Source organism: Lagopus muta, chromosome 17, assembly GCF_023343835.1.
Source record: "Lagopus muta isolate bLagMut1 chromosome 17, bLagMut1 primary, whole genome shotgun sequence".
NCBI lineage: Eukaryota > Metazoa > Chordata > Aves > Galliformes > Phasianidae > Lagopus > Lagopus muta.
Window position 1 is genome coordinate 6,695,925 of NC_064449.1, and position 23,310 is coordinate 6,719,234.

At 44.3% G+C, this 23,310-nt stretch overlaps 2 protein-coding genes and 1 long non-coding RNA gene across 9 annotated transcripts; 2 read left to right on the top strand and 1 right to left on the bottom strand.

The window, feature by feature from the left end:
• On the top strand, positions 1-6,855 carry HVCN1 (hydrogen voltage gated channel 1). 5 transcript variants are annotated; one of them, XM_048964168.1, is made up of 6 exons: positions 1-110; positions 1,779-1,998; positions 2,171-2,275; positions 2,555-2,786; positions 4,740-4,852; positions 5,189-6,855. In XM_048964168.1, exons 2-6 carry the CDS (start codon positions 1,807-1,809, stop codon positions 5,252-5,254), a joined length of 708 nt encoding a protein of 235 aa, XP_048820125.1. In that variant the 5' UTR covers positions 1-110; positions 1,779-1,806; the 3' UTR covers positions 5,255-6,855. The 5 variants fall into 5 exon arrangements, with proteins under 5 accessions (XP_048820125.1, XP_048820124.1, XP_048820126.1 ...); XM_048964167.1 differs by lacking the exon at positions 1-110 and adding an exon at positions 136-412; XM_048964169.1 differs by lacking the exon at positions 1-110 and adding an exon at positions 490-751.
• Positions 5,875-17,712, bottom strand: TCTN1 (tectonic family member 1). Of its 2 annotated transcripts, XM_048964162.1 has the most exons (15): positions 17,514-17,711; positions 15,988-16,108; positions 14,454-14,584; positions 13,941-14,107; positions 13,457-13,544; positions 12,727-12,836; positions 11,145-11,165; positions 10,572-10,697; positions 9,608-9,733; positions 9,146-9,230; positions 8,665-8,803; positions 8,206-8,362; positions 7,350-7,475; positions 6,870-7,014; positions 5,875-5,987 (listed from the first exon to the last, which is right to left on the bottom strand). In XM_048964162.1, the coding sequence occupies exons 1-14, from the start codon at positions 17,665-17,667 to the stop codon at positions 6,871-6,873; spliced, it is 1,695 nt and encodes a 564-aa protein (XP_048820119.1). In that variant the 5' UTR covers positions 17,668-17,711; the 3' UTR covers positions 5,875-5,987; position 6,870. The 2 variants fall into 2 exon arrangements, with proteins under 2 accessions (XP_048820119.1, XP_048820121.1); XM_048964164.1 differs by lacking the exon at positions 7,350-7,475 and having other exon boundaries at positions 17,514-17,712.
• A 203-nt stretch (positions 17,713-17,915) lies between these two features.
• On the top strand, positions 17,916-23,272 carry LOC125701732 (uncharacterized). 2 transcript variants are annotated; one of them, XR_007380345.1, is made up of 4 exons: positions 17,916-17,992; positions 18,503-18,566; positions 18,880-19,018; positions 22,159-23,272. It is a non-coding gene; the product is annotated as an uncharacterized LOC125701732 (long non-coding RNA). The 2 variants fall into 2 exon arrangements; XR_007380346.1 differs by lacking the exon at positions 22,159-23,272 and adding an exon at positions 20,114-21,098.
• The last annotated feature ends 38 nt before the right edge of the window (positions 23,273-23,310 follow it).

The following is a 23,310-nucleotide window of genomic DNA, read 5'->3' on the forward strand; positions in this document are numbered from 1 at the left end:
GCGTTGGTGTTTTGGGGGCCAGCTGAGACCAAATGCCTAAATGAGCTGGAAACGCCCAGGTTAAAGCTCCTCCTCCCTGCTGCTGCAGGGTCACACCTGTGCTGTTCTCTGTAAGTAGGTGCTTTGGGGAGGGGGCTCTGGGACTCTGCACTGGGCATTGCATGCACTGCTTCCCCTTCACCCTGGGGAACGGGCTGAGAACAGGGCTGTGTGCTTGGGTTAAGGTTCTGGGAAAAGTGTTAGGCTCTCTAGAAGGAAAAAGAAACAGGTAAAAGCAGAGCTTTTGCTTGGTGGAGCACTGAGGATATTTTGAGTTCGTTGCAGCAGAGACTCCTCCCTGATCCTTTTGCAGCTGATTTTGCTCGGTGCACTTCCCAAAGCAGCTGTGTTTGAAAGATGGTGGGTTCCCAAAGTAAGTAGAGCCCCTAAAAATCGAGGTGGATTAACAGGGGCCACGTTTCTCGGGTTTACACCGTTGTAATCCTCCTGATCCCGACCTCCGTCTGCTCCGTGGGACTGATCCGCACCCTTCAGCAGCTGAGTTCTGGTCTCAGCACTCGGGCTTCCCTTCTGTGCCCGCCCTCGTGTTATTTTCTTGCAAAACGAGCACGCAGCTGATTTTGCAAAAAAAAGTTTAGGAAAACAAACCCAAAGTTAACATCCATTTGATGTATCCTCTTCCTGCAGCTTCCGCTCATGGACGTCCAGCGGGGCCGAACTGGGGAAAAAAAATGCTGCGAAAACGGAAAACGTCAGCAAGAAGGGAGCGAGGCTCCGGGCTGGGGGGGGGTCGGTGGGGCCGGGCCGGGGCAGTGGGGCCGCCCTCGGCCGGGAGGGGCGGAGCCGGGCTGGGAGCTCCGCTGCAGCGGGAGGGAAGCGGCGGCAGTGGGACGCGCACGGTACCGGGGCTGCGGGGGCAGCGGGGGGCTGTGGGTCGGCGGGGCCTGGCCACGGCTTCCCAGCCCGGGTCGAGGGTGAAGGTGTTGGGCGGACGTTCGTCTTCCTTTGGATCTTGGCCCCGTGTTGGCAAAGTCTCGGCGTCGGTTCGGTGTCAACAGGGTGGAGAGGTTGGGGATAGGTTGGGTTGTCCTGTGCCACAGCAATGGCTCTGGATCCTGTGACTGGCGGCACCTCAGTTTGGTAGCTTCGAGCGTCGGCCCATGCTGGGCTCCTGGCCAGGAATGGATGGGGATGGGGATGCACTTATGCACTGGCATCAAGAGAGGGTTCTCAGTGGGTTGGTGGGCTGGGCAAGCTCGCCAAGTTGTCCAGAAGAGGAAGGGCTGTGAAAGGGGAACATAGGAGCAATCAGAGCCCCTCCCGCAGCCCCATTCGATGTCAGGCCACATCCACGGGTTTGGGTTGGAGCTGGGGGTGATGCGAAGGAAGGGAAGTCACAGCTGTTGCGTGGGGTGAGAGGGACCAGGAGGAGCTGGGCTGAGGCCGCCTGAAGGGCTGAGGGAGGCTCTGAGTGCGCAGCGAGGATCGGTCTCAATAAGGGCTGCTGCTGTTCTCCTGTAGCTGAAGTTTTGGGATGTTTGGAAGTAACCTGTTGAGGAAGAGCCTCAGAGTTCAGCAGTGCATGGAGCCCTGGGAGGTGTGGGGGGGTCATGTTGTGCCGTGGGCGGTGATGCAAAGCAAGCAGCAGCACCGTATAGCGATTTCCCGTCCGCAGGCTTTGTTCTCAGAACGAAACGCCGCGCTCTTGTCGCGCTCACGGTGCTGAAACGGGAGATCTCGCGTCCCCGGGGAGGTGACGCTCAGCTCTGGTCCCGCAGGCAGGTGATGCTCGCTTGATCCGGAGCCATGTCCCGGTACCTGAAACACTTCACGGTGGTGGGGGATGACCCCGTACAGTGGAGCAACGATTATAAAAAGTGGGAGGAAGAGGAGGAGGACAATGGGGAGAAGGATTCGGAGATCAAACTGGAGCCCTCCCGTGCCCACGTCACCTTCCAAGATGTGATGAAGAAGCTCTTCAGTTCACGCAGGTTTCAGGTGAGGCAGGGTAAGCAGAGGCAAAGGGAAACAAGGCAAAGCTCGGCCTGAAGGCACCTGTGGGAGCAGAAATGATGTGGGATCGGGTGCAGGGTGGGAGCTGAGTGGTTTCCTATGGACTTGTGCCCACCTGCTGCACTTGGAGAGGTTCACCTGAGTTCTTCTCCAACAGATTGTCATTGTCTTCTTGGTCGTCGTGGATGCCTTGCTGGTCCTTGGGGAATTGCTGATGGACTTGAAGATCATCCATCCAGACAAATATCACATAGCCCCAAAGGTAAAGCACAAGAAAGGATCAAGAGGAACTGCTGTTTCCCTCTCTTTGGTGCTACAGAGCTTGCCAGAAAGCTGACCAGCCCATGGTCTGTACAGCAGCTCTGTGTTTCCTTGGGCTCAGCAGAGCTGCATTGTGCTCAGCACTCTTCTTCTCTGGTTCAGCCAAAGTCTACTGCAGAGCTCAGCCAGAGGTGCCCTCGAGTGGCAGAGGCTCCCAGCCTGCCCCACACATGTAGACAGGATGGTTTCCTAACTCTAAATCTGCACTTTCTTTTCTCAGGTTTTCCACTACCTCTCCCTTTCTATTCTCACCATCTTCCTGGTTGAGGTGGGGTTTAAAATCTTCATTTATGGCCGGGAATTCTTCCACCACAAGTTCGAAGTGCTGGACAGCGTCGTTGTCGTCGTGTCTTTCATCCTCGACCTCGTCCTGCTCTTTCGGGAGCACGAGTTTGAAGCTGTGGGGCTCCTGATACTGCTGCGGCTGTGGCGTGTGGCCAGGATCATCAATGGTACGTGGCACAGGCTGGGTCTGCTGCCCTTCCCTGAGTTACCTTGCATGTTCTTTCCCACCCCAAAGAAAGAGCGCAGGGTCCTGTTCTCTCACCAAATTAAGTTGTACTGGAGTGTGACCTTTTTGAGGCTGTCGTCTCTCTGGAACAAAAACAACCCATAGCTGGTGTGGGTGCGATGACTCGGTGACGGGCGCACAGCAGCACGTTCCCCTGCAAGCCACTGGAACGCTGTTCTTGCACAGCTCCCTCCTGAAGGGATGTGACGCACAGCATTGTTTGCGTCGCAGGATCCTCTTGGCAGTGCTTTAGCAGGGAGCAAGGTGAGCTGCACCAGTGTGGGTTTGATGGCTCTGTCTCTGCTGCGGCTCCGTCATCCCCCCGGGGTGCTGCAGGGAACATCTTGATCTTCTGCTGGGTTTTTCTCGCTGGGAGGCAAAGGATTTGCTGTAAAAAGAGGAATACAAGATGTTCCCAAATTAGACCTTTCTGCTGGAATTATAAACTGTGGTGAATGGTTGTAAGTTCTGACACTTCTAAATTTGCCATAGCTGGAACCACCTTTGAAGAACCTACCTTTCCTACCTTTGAAGAAAAGTCATTTTGTGATTTATTTATTTATCTTTTTCAAGAATATACTGGTAATGAGCTTGTCCCTAATTCCTGCATGAAACCATAGCCTGAGCATTGACCCCAGCCCTGTGCCTACAAATGCACTCCTGGTGAGGAGTGAGCCTCCTGAGCCTCAGGGCTGTGAGCCCTGTGAGTCAGAGTAGGAAGAAAAGAGATTCTTAGTCCCCATAACTGGCACCTCTGGTGCCATTCTGATGGGGACGGTGTCTCTGGAGGCTGAGAGGAGATGAGAGCAACTTGAGCCCTTTGGGAGTGGATGCTGGACAGAAAGCAGCCTGGTGTGTAGATGCATAAGCCACAGGAGCTTGGTATCTCTTAATGCACCTTTTCATAGTGGGAAAACAGCACTGCTTTTGCAAAGAAACCTTATCCTTGGGTGTTTCTGTTCTCATGGCAGGGCTGCTCACCGTGCCCACCTGCTTGGTTCTGCGCTTGGTACCAAACCACTGTGAACTTTGGGTGCTGTGTAGTTTGGTGCTTTCAGCCCCTGCTGGTTGGTAGAGGCCGGGTTACAGCAGATGGAAGTTGTTTGATGTTGTCAGTGCAAATAAGCAGCATTGCTTGTTTGTTTTTGGAGAAATGAACCCCAAAACTGCAGGCCTGCTGCCTGTAGCACTGGAAACACAGGCATGCACTGGTGGCTGAGTTAGTGCATGTTGTTCTGTAAACAGGCAGAAGAGCTGTCAGGGAGACTGTGCTGTTCTTGGTGCTCTTACCAAGCAGGTTTTTGGTTTGGTTGGTTGGTTTGGTTTTTTTCCCCTCAGAAAAGAGTGGGAAGAAACTGCCTTCACTGTGTGGGTTGAGTTCACATGTAATAACTTAAGAATAATTTGGTAGAGAGGTGTCACTTCTGCTCTAAGGGGAAACTGTGTGCCATTGCTGCTGGGCTGCACAAGTTGAGGCCAAACCGTGTGGTGCTGGCAGCAGTACTGTGCCCAGGGCTGAGCTGTGCGCTGCTGCTCAGCAGGTCCTGTGATGGGAGCCCTGAGCCCTGCTAGAATGCAGCCCCTCGCTGTATGCAGCACTGGTTACATCCCCCCAGCTCTGCCAATGGACTGAATTCAAAGTCAGGCTTTGAATGACAGTTTGAGAGAATAATTCAGCTCTGAGGCCAGAGCATCCCAGCAGAGCATCGGTATCCGAGTCCCTGGGGTGGCTCATCTAAAAACCTCCTCATTAAGAAAAGCACTTGGGAAAGGTGGTTATAAGATGACAGAAGCAGAGCTTGAGAGGAACAAGCTTAACTCCCCGTGTACCATTCACCTCCTGCTAGCGGTTGTTTTACATTGTAAAATGAACCCACTGTGAATTGTTGCACAGGAATAATTTTATCGGTGAAGACCCGCTCTGAACAACAAGTGTCCAAGCTAAAGCAGGTGAACCTGAAACTCGCCACAAAGGTTGAACAACTTCAACACAGCTGTGTGGAGAAGGTAAGAAAACACTTTTAAATTAATCATGCTTTACCTACCAGCTGCTCCCAAGAACAAGCTGGCCTGGGATTCTTTTGCAAGCTTGTTGCTGCCAGCTTGGTTTCCTCATCAGCAAGTTGTGAGGTTGTGCCTGTGAGGAACCGCAGCCTTGCCTGTGCTTCCCTGAGCTGTTTCTGTTTCAAAGGAATGACGGCTACCTCTGTCCTACTTGTGTTAGCCAGGTTGTCCTGTTTTCCTGCAGTGAGACACGTTCCAGCAATGGGAAGATCTGTAGGAATCTAGGAAACTACTTTAAGGTCAGAGCTGTGTGAACAAGGTGACTTTTGTCTCCAACAGGAGCAAGAAATTGAAAGGCTTACCAGGATGTTAAAACAGCACGGGCTCATCAGCGAGCAAACGTAGAAGGCCAGTTTTCCAAGGTGGGGAAGTCTGCCGTGGAGAGTGCAGCGTTGAAACGTATCAGATTGACCTGAAGGGTTTTCCTCTCTGCCTGCTTTCTCTGCTGTAGTGTTTCTGTAAATGTTTTCTATTTGACCACACTTTGATTAGATCTTGGGATTGTGAAAATAGCTTTACTGGAAAATTAAATGAGTGCTCCCTGTAAGCAGTGACTCCACAAGACCCTTGTACAGCTGTACAGACAAGTGCAAAATAATTTAATAAAGACACAACTTTACAAGCTGTACATTCAGGAAGTACCACTCATTTCAAGGAATTCTGTTTTTCAGTGATAAGGTTCTTTGTTTTGCATCACCCTGTAGAAACTTGCTGTAGCAGACGTAAGAATCCAGGCTGGAAAGGTCATTTCATCTCTCACAGCTGACCATTCACCACTGCTACATCTCTTCTTTGCTAACAGCTCTTTTTCACGCTGCTGGTTGATTCATTTTCTGTTGCTGCTTGTGCCACTTCATTATTTATGTAATCTGACTTCTTTAGCTGGCAATCACATGAGCCCCAGAATGGAGGCAAACACATGCCATCTTATGTCAAACAATGCTTGATTCTCAACAGCAGATCTGAGTTCTGATCCTGTGTTCTATCATCTCTTCTTCCATTTAAGTGTTCGTTTGCAGCCTGCTGGGCTACAAAGTCATCTGCTTCCACAGCTCATAAATGAACACATTAAAGGAATCTGTAAGACAAGATCTAGGTGAGTGGACTTCTGGGAACAGTTAGACTCCAGGAAAAATAAATAAATTAGGAAGCACATTGTAAAGGACTAGGCTGGTGTCTGAATACCATGTCAACTTGTTCAGGTACTGGCAGCCCTGGGGTATTTTATAGTTAAAGAGTGAGACTTGAGGAATAGGAATTTCAAAAGGTGTTGACTGCAGCAGGCTTCTCCAATTGATTTTAGCCACAGCCAGCTGGAGGTCACTGAACTCTTCTGAAAGCATCATTTAACTGTTCACATTTTTAAAAAGAAATGTAATAAATTAGTGATTTGGGGAAAATAACCAGGAATGTGTATCTCATTCATCTATAGAAACAGACAAAGCGGAGGCCTTATCTAATACCACATGATTAATTAACAATTAGCTCTGCTGTTCACAGAATAATAAAACCTCATTTCCTGTAGAGCTGTGCTGCTTCCCTTTCTTTCCCTTTCCACCTGCTTGCCATGAGCCCCAGACCATTGATCTGGGGTGAGCTCAGGGTGCCCAGCTGCTGGCTGAATGTGTGCTGACAGGCCAGCTTGCAGCCCCCAAGAAGCTCATGTGCAACATTTTTTCCTCCCAGCAGAAGTGCAATTGGTGCAACTCATCACTCATGCTGCTTTCTCTTTTTTCCCCTGCCTTAAAGCTTTTGAGAACCCTCACGAGGGCTCGCTCACCTTTTCTTCTATTGAACAGTTTTTAACTCGGCATGCCTACAGTTTGGAAGGAAGGGATGGCCAGCACAGTGACTGGATAAACCTTGCTTCTTTGGGAAATGGATTAAAAATAGAAAAAGAAATTAAAGAAATTAGCTTTTTATCCTTTTTTTTTTTTTTTTTTTTGGCTTGGGCACTTACCTTAGACAAATGGGAAGAAAAAGTCATGGGGTAACTTGGCATTAATGGTGGGCCAAGCTTTATAGCCTGGTTCTGCAGGTGAAGAAATATCAGTGAAAACAACAGAACTTGTTATAGGAATAGTCCTTTCTCTTCCCAGAGGAGGCTGCAATGAAAATACAAACAGGCATTAGCCTTGCTGTTCTCCTTGTATAACTGCTTTGTTTAAACTGAATTCTGTTTTTTGCTGTTATTTGTAATAAGGTTTTTCCATGTATAGTTCCACAATTCTTTTCATGGCTGATGTACAAATTTTACTGAAGCTTTGGCAAGCTGCCCACAGTCATGTTTGAGTTGGAACAGAATCTGGTGGGTGTGATACGTTCTAATATAAAGTGTTATCTTTATCTAGAGAGATTAACCAGGTCACTGTTGCACAGCTGATACCTAAGCAAAACAAGCCATTCTTTTTATCTGAGATCCTGTAATTTAATTACATACCTGCTTCAATGTAGTAGTAGTGATTGTTGCTGTAACATTTACTATTCTGGCTTGTGGATTGACTAGGGATCCGTATTTAGTCCACTTCACTTCTATGTCAAGTGCTGCTGGTATTTGGCAGGAGCTCTGAAAAGTGTTAGAAATCCTCTCATTGGTACGGGAGTAACCTCATGACTTATTCATCTTATTAGCTGAGCACAGTGCCCCCAGGAAGCTCTCTGCAGGAGGTCAGCAGAGCAGCTCAGCCGTGCCTGCGCCCTGCACTGCTGCCTGCACAGACAGCACAGCCACAGCTTGGGGGCGTCTCTGAAGTTTCTCCATAGGCGACAAACTGACCTCGTAAGTGAACTTCAGGTAGGGCTGCTGGATCTGAGCAGGGCTTTGGCTGTTAATGACAGTGCTGAGCTGGCTCTTTTCAGCACGAAGGCTTTCCTAATAGTGGCATCTTAGTAATGTGGTTGGGACAGCAGAAAACCCTTAACTTTGCCAAGGCAGAGTTTTGAATTTTATAACCTTAAATATTTCTAGATTATTTCTTTTTTAACTCTCATGTTCCTGTTTATAGAAATCATTCACTGTTCAGCTGCAAAAAAGATGCAAAAAAAAACCTCTACAGAAGCTGCAGTTGAGGATGAACTGTCATTCAACCCACTCAAAGTAGCATAAGTGCTCTCCTTACAGCAAGAGGGAAATGTTCCTTGTTTCTGAATATTCCAGAGGAACTGACCTCCAGTTTGTTTGGTTTTTTTTCTGCACTTTTTTTCGTGTAGGTCTGAGAAACCTAAGCTGAGAACAGGTTCAGATCCCAGAACAGGAGATAGAAAGGGTGATAGTGGGGGGGAGAGTTAATCTTCACCTGTTCTGAGATGCGAAGGTGAGTTATTGGCACCCAGTCAAGCACATCCTGGGCTTGAGAATTTCCAAATGAGGCCACATATTCAGGAAAGCTTTGTCCCATCAGTAAATCCAGGAGGATCTGAGCCAAGGGCTGGCAATTCATAGCTGCTGTAATTCTGCCGGGGAGGGGGGATAAAAAAAAAAAAAAAAAAAGTTAAAGCAAAATCCATTGGTTTGGCACAGAAGTAATTCCTCCTTGCTGTCACGCACTGCTCAAGCCTTCTGGCTAAAGTGGCTAATGTGAGCAATCTCTCCAAGAGAAAGAACGTTGTTAATTAAATGATATTTCTTATAATTAAATACTCTATTCCCAATACTCTTACAGCAGTATGAATGTCCCAGGATGTGAACAGATCCTAATGGAAAGGGTTGTTGTGGGGCTAAAAGCACTGAATAAGGAAACAAAAAATCCTCTTACCGTAACTTACAGCCTGATATCATGTTGTAACCAAATAACACTGGGGTTCTGGCTTCCTGTGCTGTGAGACAATCTTGGTTGGCTGTGCTTTGCAGAATAGTGAGCTGACTGTATTTGTTAGTACTCTGAATGATGCCTGATGTAACACACAGTTAAAGGGAAACACAATACTTGAGGATTACGAAGAAAGAATCTGCAGTCAGATCCTTAAGATTTATCTAAAATGCTGCAGTAACCCAAGACTCCTCTTAAACCATGGAGAAGCATTAGAGCATGCAGTGAAGATCTGAGTCTACCTCACTGCACAGTTCCAGGAGATTGCAGTGAGGACAGGCATTGGTCACTTCTAGAACACAGCCAAAAAGCATACAATTACTTTCAGTAAGGAACTGATGAAATGTACAGGGTGTCCAAGCTAGAAAGTCTTTGTGAAGTTGGAGCAGAACAAGTGTTGAAAGCAGAACTGCAGCAGGGAAAGGATATCCTTGTGGCTTGAAGCCTGCTCTTACAGCCAGTCCAACAACATAACCAGGATTACCACTGAAAGGCACTGGATTTGTATTCACCTGCAACACAAATTTACAGTATTACTCATCTTGTGCTGAAATATTTGGAAAATGGTAAAATGTTTCAGTGTTCTTCCAGTTATTAACTGCCTTGTACAGCAGTAAAGCTTCGCTGTAAGAATATCCCAGTTTTCTGATACTGGGATCAGCTTTGCTTTCTCTGGATATGCTCGTACACAGCGACAGGACGAGTCTTCTGCACACCAATAACAGTCTCTGGAGGCCCTTAATGCCCACTTCTGAAATGCTGCCTCATCTGTGTAGTCAGGACAAGTTACGTTTTTACCTTGCTGCTAACAATTGCTCTGATTCAAGTTTAATAAGTTTTGTAATTAAATGTCTTTCACCAAGTCATCCATAACATCTCTAGCAGTTACCTGAGTAAAGCTGATTTCAAAGCTCTGTTGTATTGAAAGTGCTTCTTTGTTAACTGCTCCCAAGACAAAAGAAGCAGCTGCTTCTGTTATTTCTCCTGTGTCTGTGTATGTAATATGATAACTCACCTGAAAATGAAACATTTTAGATACTAATTAGAACAAGTAGATAAGAGTATGGAACTAAAATAAAGGAATTTAAAACTATGTAAGTATTGTTTTCCTTCCTCCTTGTTTAAGAAATGCTCAGCTGCATTGTAGAGATGTACTCTATCCTCAGTTGCAATAAGAATGGGCTCAGAAAATAGAAGAAGCTGAACAAGAGCTTCCCCCTTAAAATAAAGCAGTATTTTCAGTGCTTGTTATTTATTCTATTCTGCCCATCATTTCTGACCTCAGAAGAGAGGGAGTTTTAAGGCCACGAGAAAAGCTGTAATTTGATCTGACAGAAGCATAGCATTTGCAAAGAAGTTAGTAGCCACATCAGTATATTTAGGATGTGACTGTTACCAAATGAAGCCACTGATTAGCAATGTTTAAAAACAGATCTAGGTTTGGAGCCTCTTCAAAGCTGAATTCTTGATAAACTTCTAGGTGTAATTCTAACGCTCATCTACTTAGGATAAAGAGGTAACCTGCAGTGTGTATTCCTCTGTCTCTGCTACCACTGTGCCTTAAGTCATATTCTCCTAAGGGTAATCTGGATTCTAAACTCATTTATTGTCCATTGTGTTATATATGTAGAGCAATAATAAAAAATATTTCATCTTGACTGATATTATTTTGTTGCAGAATGTATTCTTCTATCCTAAAGTCTGTGCTTCTCTTGTGATACCAGCTTTGGAGGTACCACAATCTATGGAAATGGCAAGGCTTCTCTCACATCTTTGTAAGCTGTGAATCAGAAGTTATTTGATGCACACGTTTTCCACTAAACAAAAGAGGGAAAGGCAAATGTCATACCTACCCCAAGAACTACATTTATGCACAGTTCATTCAAAATCACAGGGTGCCTGAGGACATCACTGCTGTTAAGTAAAGTCTGCATTCCATTCAGAGACTGGACAACTACGGACCGGACAGTAATGTTAACCTGAAAAACAATCCGTGTCATTTCCAAATATGATGTATAATTATTTCTGGCTTTTTCTGTATCGTTACATTTGTGACTCTTCAGAAGTTCTGCTCTGCAGGGACAGCAGTCAACAGTCCTTTAAGCAGGCATATTGATGAAGTTCAACTAAAAAAGCAAATAAAATTAGCCAATAGTTTCATGTTGGGGTACTCCATCAGATTAAAGTTACCTGCAGATAGCACGATATTTGTTGGTAGCATGTTATCTTGGAGTTGCTAATATTATTACTGAATAAAAACTGCAGCATTTTTGTCCTAAGGCAGGTGCAGGGGATTTTTGCTTTACTTTTTGCTCTAAAGAACAAGGCTGAAGTCACTGTTCTGATGAAGTCAGTGAAAAACTCCCGCTGCCTACAACAGAGTAAGAAGTTTACTCCCCCCAGTTCCAAGTTAGAAAGATACTTACCATCTGACTTGATTTAGGCACCTAGAGAAGAATAAAAGAGCAATTTCAAACAATAGCAAAGGTATGAACTATTACAAGTAGCAGTTAAGTAAAGCAATTAAGATTTAATTGCTTTGCCTGTTTAACTCCCTGTCATTACAGTGATTTTTGAATACTGAGAGTCATTGGATACACCCTGCTGTATTTAGGGAGTGTGAAAATAACTGCTATTTGTGGCTACTATGCAAAATCTTACAGTTCAGTGCTCTTCTTCCCCTGGCAGCAACTGGAAAGTTTCTTAGTGACTACCAGCAGTTTTCCACCAGGCTGAGTTTGTCTGCACTCCTAACGAACATGCAAGGCATACAAGAAGTACAAGACAAATCTAGTATTTCCCTCTGATGCTGATTGCAACTCAGAACGAAGGCTGAAAAAATTCATTTGCACCCGAAAGGAGAAGGCACCTCAGCATGGCATTACTACTGCTGTGTATCATTTTGTTGGTCCTCAGGGTGTTAGAGAACATTCTTCGTACTGCAAGTCTGTGCAAAAACATTTGTAACCATTCACAGAATGCTAATTTAGGAAATCTGCAAGACTGTACCCAAAGAAGAGCTTTTGTTGCCCCATTCTCATGATAGTGAGTCCACAATTTCATGGTCTCTAAACAGATAAATGAGAAGTTAAGTATCCCTCTGTCATTATAAGTGCATGGTTACATGCGGTCGCTCTGTTGGGAAGGCCTTCATATCTGTCAAGCTGCCTGGCGTGAGCGTGAGCTCCTAATGATGGGGTTTTCTGAAAGGAACACTCGTGTGAGTCTGCTCACCAAAGGCTCCCGGCCTCCCTGGGCTGATGATTTCGCCATTTCTTTTGCCACTAGCTCCACCTGCTGGCACTGAAAGGGTTCCCTGCTCTGCCCTCTGACCATCCCAAAACAAAATAATTTTTGCTTTCACGTCCCATCTTCACAAGGGGAGCTGCCTACAAACCAGCTTTACTGTCCATTTGGCCCTCTCTAATATTCCTCAACATTTGCACAGGTGACTTCTGTATAAATATGAACCTCCTGTTCAAAAAAGAATGAAAAAGTAACCTTAGCTTTGAAAAACAGCCACAGACTGGACTTGGTAGTAGGCTGGATATGAACATGTTCTCTCTCAGAGGAGTAAAAGGTCACATTCTTTGAGGAGTATAATGAAGATCATTGCACACGTGTGCATTAACTCTACATTAACACCATTATTAAAAACTGAAGACTATTCAACCTTACAGGTTCTTTAAGTACAAAGATTTACATGCACAAGCACATAAAACTGCTGCCACTGCAAAGTTAGCTCAGTGACACAAGTTTCTGTCTTCCAGACCGTTACTTTTGCTGGCTAAGCAGACAAGGGTAAATGCTTCTGTTACTTCAGCATGAAGTAAAAACATTTCTAAAAGCTTTCTATATGAAACTCTGCTGGATTTTTTCTAACCCATGGTTTAAATACCAAAAACAAACATCATATCCTGTAGGCAATAGCAGTTACTTCATTCTGGAAATGCAAAACACTACGTAATATGGACAGTCAGCTGTATGATGCTTTCAGATCATACTTACTGCTAAAATGCTGGAGTTGATGTAAAAAAGCATACTAGCTGCTTCAATGTTGCCACAGTTTTCCACGCTGATTGATCGAATGCATTTTGTAGCCTGCTGCACTAAGAACCCTGGAAGAGAGTCACAAAGTCTTGCTGAAGGAAATTAAAGACTAATTATGAAAAACACAAGTAAAAAACTACGGAAGAACATATTTAACAATAACAAAGGGTCTTGGAAAATGCAAGCTTCTTTTTGGTTGTTATCCTTTACAGATTTCCAAGTAACTGAAAGTTCAAAATGTAGGGTTCAAGTCTGCAAGTCTGACTGCAGTTGCATTCAAACTGTGAAGGAAACCTCATTCTGTTAAAGAGATGTCTTAAAGAGGTTGCCCAGTTAGGTCATGCTTATGCAACACACCCTCACAGTGTCACCTTTGTACTACTTCACTACATCAATTAAATCAATTATGAAGTCAGTGGTGTTTTACTGTTGCATAAACAAAACATTTAAAAGAGATACCAACCAAGGATTCCCAGATCTAGCTGTGAATGTCTATCAGCTGCAATGCGACTCCCAACCTATGTCCAAAAAAACCTCCACAGACTCAGAAGATATCTGTAAAATGTTTGTTCACAAATCTTTACCTGCATTTACACTGGTGTGTGTGATGGTTCACTGACTGATTAAACTCAAGTTAGAACAGAATATTCTACTGCAAATAAACTGGAATTCAACTGCATTTTCCAACCTGCAGGGTTTGCATCAGAGCACCAAGAGGAGACGACAGGACTTGGCAGCCTGAGAAATGCATCCACCGTCTGTATAGGAACCCCATACTGCAAACAAAATGCCACATTCAAATATATGGGTGTATTTTGGTTCATGGAAAGTTTTAGAGCATTTGCATGAACAGCAAATCTGTATAACAGAAGTTCTTTTTTCCATTACATCTGTCAACACCACATACCGCTTTGCATGTCAATTCTTAAGCCACCACTAACAGCTTTCTTTGTTCAGAACAGCCAGTTACTTTTCTCAGATCTTAAAAATCCAGCTCACTTTTGAAGAAAGCCAATACAACACTACAGTTTCTTTCTATATTTCTATGTTTAAAGAACAAAACAACGATTTTCCTTTTACAGTACTGAAATTTTTTACCAGCAAATGCAAACAATGCCCGCTTGCTTTTTTACAAAGCAATTTAATACTACTTGAATCATGCAATCATGTACCTCATATCTGTAACTTTCATTTGCATCAGAAGAATCTGAAGCATCTGAGTTCATACTCCAGCTGTCGGGCTCAGCACTGAAAGTAGCACTTCCATACTTTCTAAGCAGCTGATCAAAATTTTCAGCAGTAGGTATTTCAGGGGAGCTAAAGGAGAGCGCTTGTTCATCTGCCAAAACATTTTAAAGAATGAGGTGACTTTTAGGATAAAACATATAATCTTTTTTAAGGAAAATGTCACTTTTCGGCTCTTGATTCGCCAATGGAAAATAAAATTAGATTAAAATTGTTAATTAAGCTTCGTTAGAGCCAGGAGCATACTTTCAACGGAGAAGACTAAGACTTGGAGTACGAGATAGTTTCACAAATAAAAGTATTACAACATAAGGACCACGAGCACAGAACAATCAGTTTTCTGATAAGTTTAGTTATTGTTAACTTCAGTCTATTTTTGTACCCAGAGAGCTTCTAAAAACAGGTGTCCAATGCTTAATATGGGCAATAACATTACTTACAGTTTGTAGCATGAATGCAGAAAACACTGGGATTTACATGGTCAACTAATTTAAAAACTCTTTCTGGTGGATTTGCTTCAGTATCAAGTGAATATATGGCAGCTTTCTGACTACAAAGACGGCTGTCACCTCTGCAAGTAATAACAAAAAAAATCAGTGATCCACTAGAAGTTACTACTGACCATATTTTAAAGTTCTCTTTGTGTGCTGAGGCAGCAAATGGCAGAGTTACAGCAGTCAGTGGCAGGCACTGAGAAAGTGAAACAGCTTTCCAAAATGACCTTTTAAGCATGGAGCTAAACTTAAATGCTGGCTACCAGGATCACATCCTGTATCAAACACCCTTTTTCCTCAGTATTTCAGATGCAATACATAACCTCTCACTTCTGATCAGGCAAAATCCGTTCAACGATTACCACAATTACACAAATGTACATAGATCCAAATGTAAATAATGAGATCCACAATACTTGCTGCCATTGGAAAATTCATGCAAAATGAACATTTTATAGAACAGAATTTTTGGGGACAACTACAACTTCATTTTATGCATTTCTAGTTGACAAAGACAGAACACTCACCTGAGGCAATTTAACTGTCATTCAGGAAGGCGTTGATTAGACCTTTCTGATATACCTAAATATCTATAAATGGGTAGCAGTAGTCATTATGTGCAAGAACAATAAGAAATGGCAGTCTGGGATGACTGCTAATTCAAATTTCAAAGCACCAAGAATAAACCCCAGCATTCAGATTGGCATAATTTATGCAGAAGGTGGGTTGAAGTGCTGTACTTATTGTTCTGAGAAGTCACCAAGAGATTTTACATTAAGATAATAAAGTGAGCTTTCATAACTCCTTTTTGAGAGGATGGAGATAAGTAAAAAAAAAATTAGGTTTTCAGATAAACTGTAAATAGCAAGGAAATAACCAGCAATGTTACTTTATGCATATAAAGTTACATTCTACTGTTTGTAAAGTGACAGATTGGCAGCGAGGCAGCAGGCTGAGACCATTGACTTGTAAAACTAGGATCAGAGCAACACTCACACCATTTCATTAAGCCCTGAATTGATCATGTTTCTAGTTGATACTGTAAACCTCAATTAGAGGTTACTGAGAAGCTGCTGCTGGATTATGGAGGTGGCCAGATGGTCGCGTGGCATCAGCTTTCTTAAATTCCAGACACTGCATTATATCGATGAAGGTCTGAAGATACATTCTTCTTTCAATGCAAGGCTTCACCAGTTAAGCACCCACGCACAGTAGGACAGTACAACAGGAAGAAAAAGGAAGAAGCACAAATTTAGAAAACAGGGAATGAGAAATTGGGCTGGGAGGCCAATTTGCTGTTCTGCCTGGTTGGGAGCCAAAAGTTTACAGGCCTAAGGATTGGGGAAAGGGTAGGAAGGGGCTAGGATGGCAGGGGAAGAGACTGGTTAGAAATTTGTCAGAGGAGAATATAGGGCTCATACAAATACATGAGACAAATAAAACTGAATTTTGTATTTCAGATAGCTGTTTGTTCACTTACGTGACAACAGGAACTGAACACGTAGTAAAGAGACTGAAATCTGCTGCACTGCAGTCAGGGTCACAACAGCAATTTATATCACACTGTGCCACCAGCAGATCACAAACACACAGCTTGGCAACTGGAGAAAAGATTTAAATTCCAATTAGGACTGGAACTTTGCACACTACAGCATGTTCCCTAACACTTTCAATTTTCACCTCGCCTTATTTTGACAATGGGCAAAAGTCTATATCCAAATTCATGCTGGTTTTTTGTGTATGTTTTGTTTTTTTTTTCTCCAAGTCATTTTTAAAAGCTCTTTTCTGTCAGTTAGCAAATCCATGAGGAGCAAATAACAAAACTGGGAGCGTACCAGAATCTGACATTTTTTTTCCCTATGAAATTGAAAAAGCAACCAGAGTTCATAGGAATTTTGAAGGTATAAAGGTATGAAACTGGGTCCTGCACAATAAAAGATACAAAGCAGTGATGCTACCTGTTTGTTACGAGGTATTGAAATTATGTTTATCAATTTGCTTCATATATTTGGAAGAAAAAAACCTCGCAACATTTTGATAAGAGCAGTGATTTATAGGTATTGAGAATGCCCTGGAATGCAGAAATACATTTGCCTGATGTGCCAGCATAACCAGAGTTGACCTCTTTGTTTTTTCTCTCTGTCTTTAGATACTGTTAAATATTGTAACAATACAGAAAGCAATTTCTAGCAATACTGTAAATGGTCTGTATTAAATAAATTTGGCAGCTTCTTAAAAAAAAAAAACTCTTAGGTTTTCCAGTTTACATATTCAAAGAATATTTAATATTTTATTGAGCTGTTGTTGAGAATTGCTGTTCCGTAATAAATCTAAACTTAAGGGTAGCACAGACACTGCAGGCAAGATTTCAAAAGAATGCTTGCTTTCAAAACTATCCCTCTTTTATTTCCATCTGACTATTTCCCACTTCTCCTGGGCCTCCTGGATGCTCTCTGACCATCTGAACAGTTCCCACACTGTTCCTGGAATCTCTGAGGTGGTGGTGTTCTGTCAGCTGAGTTTTGATGGAACCTTGAGGTCACCTTGTCAACAAGAGCAGTTTGAACACAGAAGACAAGACTGTGAATTTCTCTCTCCGAGTTGGAGGATTTAGGGCTCTTTTCCCTAAGGAGGCACAGACTGGGACAACATGTTTTGAGAGAAACTGTGGTGGTGACAACTACACTGGGAAATCAGAAGTTAAATAAAAGTCTACCTGCCAACTAAAAGACAGCAGGAAGCCCTTTCTGACACCACAATGATAAACATTTGTGATCTGTGTCGTGATAGCACTGCATATCAAAGAAACAGGACTGGATTTAAAGTTTGGGACAAACTTGTGCCACGGCAATAAACACCAGAAGGAAGCAGGGCAGCTGCCTCACAGTCTCATCCTAGATAGAGGAGGCCCAAGGGCCCAGCAGTGAGCGGAGGCTCCCACAAGGTCCTAAGAGGGCCTCCCCTCGGCCAGGCGCCGCGCAGTCCCCCGCCCCACCCGGCACCCACCGTCCGTGAGCGGGGCCGGCCCGCTACGACCCCGCTCCCAAGCGGTAGCACGGGTCATCGATGGCGCCTCTGGGCTGGACGGGAGCTCGGTGCTGGGCTCGGCTGCCCGAAGCGGCGACAAGAAAAGAAGCAGGCCAAATCTCAGCGCCGCCATGACAGCCGCTGCTAGGCCGCCCCCAACGACAGCCTAGGCCTCCCCTAGCAACGGCCAAGGCCTCCCCTAGCAACGGCGCGGTTGCCAGGGAGCGCGGAGTGTGATGGGAAACAGCGCCCCCCTGCGGCCGCTGGGCATCATGGGAAGCGGCGCGGGGTGTTATGAGGGGTGGTGTAGGAGCGGCCCCCCCTTGGAGTATAAAAGCCCGAGTTTAGCGGGTCTTTGCAGCTTTATTTCTAATAATACGCATTTCGTTAGCTTTTAAAGTTTATCAGTTTCTTCTCCTCAGCTCCTTCGCCTTGTCAGTACTCTGCAAGTGGTCCTGGTATGTCCCTTCTAGCTCTGAACGTTCTGTGGTAATTAATCTTGTGGTGTAGGAGGGTGATTTTGTACCGATCTGATAGTTGGGAAATCTGCGTTTGACTTACACAGACGCCTGTAGTTCCTTGGTGTTTCCTCAGAAATGCTAAGCTCCGGGCTTTGCTTCCACTCCACAGCCTTTCTCACTTGGCCTGGCAGCCTCCTAGCGAGGTGCAGGGCAGGGCTGGCTGTGCTGCTCTGAATGCTGCGTCCTCCCGAGCCCTGCCTCACAAAGCAGGAGGCACAGGGTGTGGAATTCAGCTGAGGGAGTTAAAAGAGCTGTAGCTCTGAGACTCAGGTGGCTTTAGGTAACCCCTAAGGAAAGGAGGCATGTTTTCCTGCCTGCTGAAAGGCAGGTGAAGCTCTTTTCCTTCCTCATGGTCAAGTGAAGTTTCCAGATCCTCTTGCTTGAGAGAAAGTAAAACAGATTTTGAAGCTTTAATTCTAACTACCGTCGTGCTTGTCCTGCCTGCAGGGAGAGTCTGACCACATGCCTGCTCTCTCCACTGTTAGGTGTTAAAGAGCAGGCATCTCTTTGGGTGAGTCTGATTTAGGGGCTTACAACCCCTTGAAATTCCTTGAGTGATCTGCTCCCACCTACCACACAGGGTCAGGTAACAAGCATAAAGGTGTTTCTCCTACCTCTTGAACTTGGAATTTAGTTTGTTGTTTTAGTGGGAAATTGGTGCTCTACTGTTTATCATCACTTGTTCAACAATGTTATCATCAGATAATTAATAATGAATCACCCCCCACTAGTTTACACTTCTCTTATGGATTTAAAATGAGTAAAAAGAGCTGTTGATAATGTACAAGGGAAAATAGAATTTAATGTGTTACTTTTGCATACAGAATAACTTTGTGAAGCTGATTATACACAATGGACCAGAGTCGTGGATAGGAAGTGCAAGCCTTGCTGAAATCTCTGGGCTCATCTCAAGAACAGATTGAACCCTGAGTACATGTGGGAAGGAGCTGGATGAGTAAAGAGGTATTATTTCTTACCGCATCTACCACTGAAACTGGGAGGCTGTTCAGTAGGAACATACAGAGCAATTAATCTATTTTTCTCATGATGTTTTTCCTTAGAAATAACCTAGGACTTTTCTCAGACCAATAGTTCACCTAACCCCATCCCCAAGACTGGCTGTGAAAGAACAGGATATAGGATGAACATAGGTGTTGTGTTACTTGACTTTCCATTTTATTAATGCTTAAGTGATTAATTAATGAATTCCTTACCACTGGGATGTGATAGTTCAATAAAATCATGAATTCCTTCCAGAAATACTTGCACAAACAGAATGCAATGAGTAAAGTCATTGTTGAAAGAATCTGGGAGAAAAAAAAATCTGATGTAGAAAAAGTCAAAGCAAAAGCCAAGTATAAGAGAGCTCATTTGAAAAATCCTACCACCATAAAAATAAACCAAACCAAAACCCCATCATTGTGTTAGACTTCTGAAGCAGGTTCCAAAAAGCAGCACCCCACAGCATGTAGGACAAGATCAGGACATTAATAAATAATGCATGTCCTCCGTCAGAGATATTTTAATTTATCCATCAACATGAATTAATTAATAATTTAAAAGGGCACTATGATACCCACATGGGAATTCCTATGAAATGAAAATTCAGGCAGTTTAAAATGCAGTAGATTGCTCTCTATTAAAAAACATGTTAAGGGATTTACTGTATTACTATTTTACTTTCAGCAACAAGGTTCTGATGTGTTTGAACATCATAGTGTGCCATTTGCAATCCAAACATTGCAGGAATAAGTCTATCAAGTGACTGATCATAAACACAAACAGAATTAACACACGTGTCTTTTATGAGATGCTAAAACAAAGCAAAAAACATTACCTAAATTTCAGTTTCTCTCATTTAAGCACTTTTTACTGATTCAGTAAAATTCATTTTCACTCGTATAACTAACTTCCACCATAGCCCTTTCCTTCTAAAATTGTTTCAAATAGTTTAATTACTGCTACACATACAAAACTATTGTTCTCAGAACAAAAGACAGTAGAGTCATGTACCAATCAATACCCATCCTGAATGTACTTAAAAATATTCAAATCTAGGTGAACAAACGGGCAAAGTCAGCATGTTTCTCTTCAGTGTGAAGGTGTCAGAAATTCTGCTTATGGACATGTATCCTTTTGATTAAACAGTTCCATTTTATTTTTGGAAGTTTAAGCTAACTCAGAGTAGGATTAGTTTAATAAACACGGTCCTCATAAATTAGTGGGTGAGGTGCTCAAGCTGTTTGTTGGCTGAGCCTGCGCTGCTCTTTGAACACGCCATACACAAAGCTTTTAACAGACTTGGAACAGATTTCAGTGTGAGGAAGCTTTCTGTAACAAAAAGTACTCATCAGACCCACTGTTGTGAAAGAGCTCCTATAGGAAGTGGTATCATTCCTGGTACTTTAAAATTAGGAAAAAATCCTGCGAGGAAACAATTTTGTATGTGCCTTAGTTTAAGTATGTATGCACTTAAATATGCATATTCCAAACACATATTTCCAGTTTGATCCATTCAAAACACTGGCAAAAGTAACAGTCACCATTAATCTGCAGTAGTTTGTATTTGACAGAGAAGCTGGATAACTTAGGTGAAGTTCCAAAGGAACCAATGGAGAAATTGATGCATGAAATAAGTCAGCTCTCCCCAGGTATCACAGAGGTCCCATGTGGAGGTTCTAGTTGCTCACCCTGAGAGCAATCTCCTGACCCTGCATCTTCCATGTGGGCACTTCTGGTAACACTGTCATTTTCGCAGCAGTTTCCTGTTTGATATTAACTAAGCTGTCCAAACTTCTTTGCAAGGCAAACATGGTTTTTGCTCTGTGACAGATGACTTTAGAAATACAGGTGGACAGGCATTTTTAATTAAAGTCGAAACAAAGTTAAATAAGCCTGAAGTGCATTCTGCTCTAGCACAACATTAACTCTTAAATAAATCGTGGGAAGCCTTGGAGCCCTGTGCTGCCTCTGTACAGCAGATGGCATTACAGGTAATATTTATCATACTCCAATTCCAAGGCGAAGTAGTAGGGAGGGAGTACTGACGTCAGCTACAAGTGAATCAGTCTTAACACAGGCTGAAAAACTGCTTGTGCCTTCAACAGTCGATTACATTGTACAGCATTTCTGCCTTGTGCTCCCCATCTCACTTATTAGTCTGTGCGAGCAAGCCTAGCAGGAAGAGTTCATTTCGTTTTGCAGCTTAAACGAACTGATGTAAATGGATTTTGGACTTTGAGGTGGGAAGATTCCACCCAGCTGCTGTAACCAGGGGAATGCCCTTTGCTCCAGTTTTTGTGCCAAATTTGTGCATTTGAGAATTTTAAACAAATACCACTTGGCAGGATCTTGGCCCTGAGGGTACAATAATAGTACTGAGTGAGACAGCAATGTACGTACAGAGATCTATCAGTGCTGATAGTGAATACTAGGAAGAACCAATCCTCTTGTATTTCATTTAAAATGGGGGCTTGGTGGTGTTTTTTTCTCCCAAGAGCTGAGTGATCTTCTGAATGAAAGCCAATAGCAATCTTTCATCTGGGGAACTGTCATCACAAGGAGTGAAAGAGTTCAGCAAAGGTTAATTATTATTACGTAAACGATGTTGTCTTCCTTGGCCGTCTGGACCAGCCTGAGTGGGTGACCAGGGATGGAGGGATTATGAATTGCTCACAGCATGGCCTCGCAGGAACACAGAGTCATGCTCTGCCGAGTGTATTTGACAGCCCTGCTCTCATGCTGAGTTTCTCAATCTGTGAGGCACGGCCGATTGATAAAGCGCTACAGAGCGTGTCCCATCCTGCTTCAGGGAATTCACTGCAATGGGGCATGGAGAACTCGTGCTCAGCTGGAAGTGAGGTGGGGGATTACAGATGGAGAAGCGGTGTGCATCCAGCCAGTGTAGGACAGAACACCTTGTGATGGTGAGAGCTGTCTCAGGGCACACCAGCACTGTAGGCAGGACTGAAATCTGGTGCCTTAAAGCAGGAATTAGGCTGGATTGGTCTTAGCATAGAAGGGACAAGAAGGAAGAATGAGTTAAGGGAAAGAATGACTGTTGGGGAAACTCTGAAAATATGTACTTCCCTTTCCTGCTCTAGGTACGAGAGGAGGTGAGGCAGCAACTCTGATGGCCATGGCAGCAGCACTCCTTTATTAGCAGCATGTTGGCAAAATGGGCTGTGCAGCAGTTTCCTAGTTCAGAAAGGCTGGGCTTGAGTTGGTCTTTGTGGTCTATGCACTTTCATTCTCCTCATACAGAATTACAAAGGGGCAGATTATTTTTAATGAAGTTTGGATACCATTTCAGCTTCAGGCTGAAGCGTTTCACACATTGCTTAAACCTTTAGCACTTCAAAGGGGACGAACGTTGTCCCTGTGTCAAGGTGCACAGCAGCCAAATGCTCACTGTGCCTTAATGCTGTTAATGACAGTTCTTCAGCAATGCTCCCGGCGGGCTGGATCCCTGCTGTACACCGCACAGCTTTTCCTTTCACCAGCTTAGGGTTCAGCTTTCACACCTCCCTCTGCTTTATGTCTGCCTTTTGTTTTGCTCGTTATGTATCTCTGGGCAGGCGGCGCAGCAGCCTCGTTAACGCAGCACTCAGTGCACGTTCAGGGCTGCCAGCCAAGAGCTCCAAGCAGCACCAAACCTTTCTGCGCACCCAGGGCTGGCAGCAGGGAAGGATCAGTCCTTCGGGGTCTCCATGCCCTGACGCCGTGCCACCCACACAGCCATGCCTTTGTCCCACGTGCAATGCTAAGTGTCTGTTCTGTGACGATCGCACCCTGCAGCCTTATCTCAGCACTCTGCAGCCTTATCTTTAGTGCTCTGGCATCTGTTTGCCCTACATAACGGGTGAATCCTCTCTACTTTCACCTATTTTCCCAGAAATCACAGCCATCACACGCAGTGAGTTCGCATTACACAAAACCGCACGCTGCCAGGGAAACATGAGGAGTCGTCCTTTAAAAATACTTTTCAGTGCCGCATGACTCACATAACCGTCCTTAATCACCAGAAAAGCGCAAATGGCCACCGAGTCCCTAGGAGTTATTTCGAGCACGCCAGACACGCGGCCCGATATGGGCGTGGAGGGCACATAGCTGGGTTAGGCGCAGCCCCGGTGTTGAAAACATAATTGCAATAATGACAGGTAGAGCTGGAGGAGGCGGCGAGGGGCCACAGCCCAGCGCTCGCCTCGTGGCCGCGACCACCGCAGCGCTACGGCCAGCCCGGGGCTCCACGGGGA